The following is a 5,937-nucleotide window of genomic DNA, read 5'->3' as shown; positions in this document are numbered from 1 at the left end:
TCCACAAATATTAATGTGATTGATATAGCCCAAGGCTTCATAAATATAACAAAAAAAATTATTGCAATAGGAAGAATCTCTTACCAATGCACACATTTACTTAATTAACCATGTATAAAAAGGTTATGGGTCAAATTTAACTTGAGGAAAAAAATGAATTAAACATCTTATTGTAAAATGGACCATTTTGCTAAATAAAATTTGCTTATATATAAATGAATGTTATAAATAATAATGAGGAACTTATCATGGAAGAAATTATTAGAATTGGAATATTTTCAAATCCCCAAGAAATTGGTGGGAAAGGCACGAATATTTTTTTTTTTAATTTATTAAAAGTAATGCACTATTTTGCTAAATAAAATTATCTTATACATAATGAATGTTATAAATAATAATGAGGAACTTATGATGGAGAAACTTATTACAATTGGAATAATGTCAAATCCCTAGGAAATTGGTGGGCAGGGAAGTTACACACAAATCTAATTTTTAAAATTTATTAAAAGTCAAAACAACCTAACAAACTCTGTAGCATACTATAGTCATTGACAAGCATCCAGACCAAGCATAAGTTGAGCATATTCCCTTGAGAATCCATCTAGGCCATCAATTAAAAAAAAATCAACAAATCATCATCCACTTTAAGTTGAAAAGAAGCATTTAGCAAATATTCCATATAGGTGAAATCCCTATCATTAACCTAATAATTCTTGATAATTAAATTAAAAATCTGAAAGCCCTAATTCAAAATAGATATTCTTATCAAAATTATATATATATATATATATATATATATATATATATAAACATCAATTAGTTCGATGAAAAAAAATAAAACATGATGTTTCAATTTCAAAATGTAATCAAATGAGTATTTTAAAATGCAATTAGATGAATATATAGAGTCTCTTTACAAACTTAATCTGTAAAATATGGATTTCCACAAATGTGTCTAGTTTATAATAAAATATTCATAATTTTAGTTTAATTATTAATAATTATTACATGGATGGTCCGAATTTAACTTCCAGTAAATTTTTAAAATATTTTTAATAGTATATACAAATCAAAAATTGAATTTTAGATTTAAACTAGTTATATCATTTTTGTTTTTTTAAATAAATTTATTAATTTAAAGCCAAATGTTATATAAAATGAATTATAGTTTTCTCAAAAAATGATATTAACCTATAACATTATAACAAAACTTATTTATAAATAAAATGTAAATAAATATTTATACTTTTATATATATAAATAAATGATCAAAGTTATGGTCTCTTGTATTGTCTTGCGAAATCCAACGTGGGTGGTTGTATGCAATTTGCAAGTGGTGGATGATCAAACTGAGTAGTGGTATTTAATCTCAATTTTATTTTTGACTTTCTAAATAAATATTTAGTTTAATATTTAATTTTTCAAAATTTTAATAAACTTTATAAAATTTATTTAGAAATTTAATTTTTCAAAATTTTAATAAACTCTATAAAATTTATTTAGAAATTTTAAAACTAATTAAGAATTAAAAAAAAAAATCCGGAAAAATTTGAGGTGAAATCTTTATTTGTGGTATTTAAACTGGTATTTTGATCCCTGAAAAACTTCTAAGGCACTTCCATTGTGCAGGGATTACTCATTAAATTTGTGATTTGAATAAATTTCTGCAGAATTTTAAAGAAAATAGACTAGAAAAACCCACCTTAAAAACTTCCAAAAAATCACACTAAACACAAATCAAATTTCAAACAGGGTGATTTAAATGCTTGAATAAACTGGTCGCTGGGACTGTCACAACTACCAGAGCCATCCATGGCCCCATCAACCCTATATTCATCCATGACATAAGGCATATTCAACAGCGCCCATAAGCTTAAAAACATTGCAACCGGATGGTTATTACTGTTCTTGTTCACCTATTCCTGTGAATGGAGCTGGTGAAAGGATTTGATTCATTGGGAAACGTGGACCATATCTCACCACAAGATGAGAAAGAGCGTGGTCTTCATATCCGTGAATGCCCAACCTAGTGCTTCCAAACCCTCATCCTGATGCTTCGACGTTGAAATTTGAAGCTCTCCCTCCTACAAAAGCCTTATAAATTGTTAGGACGATACCATTATTTTTTGTCCTTTTTGTCACACTATTTTCGCTCGGCGACGGTCGAAAAAGTTGATAAATACCTTCAGAGCTCGTGGGTATTTTGAACTAGAAGCTGAACTAGTGGCGCATGGTTACCGTGGCGCTCTTAACTTAAGTTTCAAACCCAGGCCCCCCAGCCAATTTAGCATTCCCTACCATCAATCTTTTTCTGATTTGCTTCTGCTACTCATCCACCCCGTCCAGAGATAATTTTGGGTATGGGGACATTTATAGGCCATGTGGCACCGGGGACAGGTTTTCTGCTCATCGGCCTCTGGCACCTCTACAATACAATCACAAATTACGCATACTCTCCATGGGACTTCCAGGCTCGGCCATGGTTTCCTGTTACATTTGGCAGAGGGAAGCTAAAGTACGTGGAGCTGGTAGCCATTATAGCGGGGTCCTGTTTATCGATTTTGGCAGAGCTGTTCATCGGGCCAAGGAGGCATCAGCCCCTGGCAAACGACTGGACTATCCCTCCGGAGCACCTCAAAAACTTCGAGCACGCCTCCATATCGTTGTTCTTCCTCATCTACGCTTCCGCGGCTCTGTACGCGGAAGTCCATCAGCTGACGGTTCCGCCGGGGGCTCTGCACGTGATCGCAGCGCTGGTTTTCAGCCAGGAGCTGCTGCTTTTCCACCTTCACTCGGCCGATCACATGGGAACGGAGGGGCACTACCACTGGCTCCTCCAGCTCATCGTTGCCCTCAGTTTGTCGACCACGTTGCTCGAGGTTCCGTTCCCACAGAGTTTTCTGCTAGCAACGGTGCGCTCCGCGTCGTTGGTGTTCCAGGGGGCGTGGTTCATCCACATGGGGTTCATGCTCTGGATTCCGGCCTTCATCCCCAAGGGTTGCCAGATGGTGCGCACTAAGGGCCACGACGTAGTCAAGTGCGCTAGCCACGAAGCAACGATTCGGGTCAAGGCGCTCGCTAACTTACAATTCGGCTGGTACGTGGCCGGCATAGTGTTGTTCACGATCGTTCTCTACGCCAAGGTGACCGCGCACCGAGCCAAGAGGTTCTGGTCACTTATCAAACTGTGAAGCACCGATAAGCAGGGTGGCTGTACGGCACCGCTGCGATCGATTCAGGCCCTCATTGATAGAAAAATTTTCCAGTCTGTATATTCTCAGATTTTTCTCTTTTGTTACGAGATATATATATATATATATAGTTGTGTCTGGTTTTCTGGAAAGAAGCTCCTTCACATTTGGCGGCCACTGTTACCCATTGCTGCGAGTCCGTCCGTCCGATGCATTGTGAAATATGGTAATAAAACAGGAAGCGCGCAGCTGCATCAAAGCGTTCTCTAATTTTGTAAATTACCAAACGAGTACTATAAGTGTTAGAGTTAAACTGGTAATGCAAAAGTTATTATAAAATAATTGTGAGTGCTTCTTTGATATAGTGATTTATTATTTAGTAACACTAAAAGCTCACAAACTTATATAATTTGAAGGCATGATCAACTTGAAAAATAGCAACAACTATTGACCCACTATTGGGTTATGTATTTCTCAAATAACCACTTGATCGGGAGAAAATTTGACTATTTTCCCATCACCAAAATGACAAATCTAATAGATAGGATAGTAAATTTGCTGAGATCTCAAGGAAAATGAGTACATTGTTAATGTACTGGTTAGTCAATTGCATAGTATTTTATTCCAATAATATTTAAAGGAAAATACTTACATTGTTAATGCACTTGTTGGTTAATTGCATAGTATCTCATCCTAATACTTTAAGTTGAGCAAAGTTTTTTATTGCAATTCATTATTTAGTTTCCAGACTTATTTTACATAGTAGTGTGAAAACTATGTGTAAAGTCTAAGCATCTCGATTATTCTTCAAATAAAAATAAAATATTTTTTAAATAGTAAATAGAAAAGTAAAGTGGGCTATAATAAAATACTTTTTAAATAGTAAATAGAAAAGTAATACAAGCTATAACTAAAAAAATTATATGCTGCATATTTAATTAGTTGTCTATACAACTTGAATATAATTTCATGTAAAGTAAATAAAAATAAAATATGTGAATAAAATTTTTAACGAGTAATAAATGATTAGTAAAGTAAACTCAAAAAATAGATCTCTCAACTCATCGATGATTAAGATGAATCTATGATAGTTATATATATAAAAATTGATCTCTCTAACTCATCCATAATTAAGATAAATCTATGATAATTATATATAAATGAGAGTTAATTTTTCACTTTTTACTTTTTATTAAAAAATCAATTATTAATGTATTAAAATTTCTTTTTATTACCTTTATACTATTTTCATTTGCATATTACATGAAAAGTAAATAATTTTTTATTTTTTATTTTTTTAAACTACTAGTCTGTTTTTCTTCTTGTTTTACTCCATTTTAATTTATGTTGACCCAACTTAACTTTATTGTTATTCATTTTAATTTATATTTGATTAACTGCTGCACCAAACTGGCCATAATATAAATATCAACTTTTATCCATTTTTAATAATTTTATATTTTATATTAATTTATTATAAATTTATAAATAAATTTTATATTTTTTTTGAAATCCATTAATAATGAGTATTTTAAATAATTATGATTTGTTTACCATATAAATTACAATAACGTTGTTTGAAAATAGTCCAGAAATATGATTATAATGATTTAATCCTATTTAACAAAGATAATATAGAAACTGTCATCCAATCGCATTGTAATGAAGATAATATGGAACCTGTTATCCAATACTTCATTTAATAGCCTTTCAAAATTTACTTTTCAATAAATTTTGTAATACAGTTGCACTTGGGCGTATATCTCACGTGGTTCGGATGGACGGCTTTCCGCTTTTTTATCCGTGTTAGATCTTTCGATGCATGTTTTTACTGTTCTGGAGCTTTATATTGATCAATCTTGTTTCGCTCCTCCATAGCATATTGTAACAATAACATTTCTTTAAATATGTGTACATTGCGAATTCAATCTCATTTTTGTAAATATATGTAATTGTGAATTTCAGGTTGATCTAAAAAAAAATAATATAATACAATCATCAATTTAACCGTTTTAAGAATAAGTAAATGTTGTGTAGATTTTAAAATTATGGATGTAAATAGGGCTAGCGAAATGAATCGTTTGTTATCGGTTGGGATTATCCGACCAACCGTCCCCTTTCGGTACGCTCTCAAGTAGGTTTCCTTCGCCTTCACCTCCAAAGTCCACTTTCCGGTGGGTCAAGAAGCTGAGATGCCTTTGCTGGCAATAATGGGAAAAGACACGAGTGGGGCAACGGATACGGTACCCATAAGTTTCGTTCTCAGAATAAAACGTTGAAAAGGCTGCTTTACACTGATTTTGCTAACGGATTTTGCGCATGGTCCTTTATCATTATGAACTAGAACAATTACATTAATATATATAATTCATATATACCGAAAATATATATTAATCACATTTACCATCACAATATTAAATATAATTGATATATAACTAAAACTTATTATTATTATTATTTTCCTAGATTTAATTTAATAACATTATTAATTAATAAATAATAATAATTGATTTATTAATTTTTATTTTATTTATTATTAATTAACTCATTAAATAATTCATTCATTCATTTTTATGTGATTCATTAATAATTAATTTATGAATTCATTCATTTATTATTTATTAATTATTCTTTTATTAATATAAATATTGTTAAGTAAATATTAAATAATATAGATATTCTTAATTAATATAAATATTGTTTTTATAAATATTTTTTAATATAAATAGTTATTGATATAAATATC

At 31.1% G+C, this 5,937-nt stretch overlaps 1 protein-coding gene across 1 annotated transcript; it reads left to right on the top strand.

Annotated features, from left to right (window-relative positions):
- Positions 1-2,164: 2,164 nt before the first annotated feature.
- LOC149214808 (uncharacterized) lies at positions 2,165-3,533 on the top strand. Its single transcript, XM_089390972.1, has one exon. It carries the CDS (start codon positions 2,361-2,363, stop codon positions 3,189-3,191), a length of 831 nt encoding a protein of 276 aa, XP_089247098.1. The 5' UTR covers positions 2,165-2,360; the 3' UTR covers positions 3,192-3,533.
- The last annotated feature ends 2,404 nt before the right edge of the window (positions 3,534-5,937 follow it).

Source organism: Pinus tabuliformis, chromosome 1_1 (assembly GCF_031772625.1).
Source record: "Pinus tabuliformis cultivar Carrire ecotype Pingquan chromosome 1_1, CPIR1, whole genome shotgun sequence".
In the NCBI taxonomy this organism is placed as follows: domain Eukaryota; kingdom Viridiplantae; phylum Streptophyta; class Pinopsida; order Pinales; family Pinaceae; genus Pinus; species Pinus tabuliformis.
Note: the sequence above shows the minus strand (reverse complement) of the source record. Positions and strands in the feature narration are given on the sequence as shown.

What these genes read in the sequence shown, in the direction of transcription:
- LOC149214808 (XM_089390972.1), top strand. Translation starts at nt 2,361, where the DNA reads ATGGGGACATTTATAGGCCATGTGGCACCGGGGACAGGTTTTCTGCTC.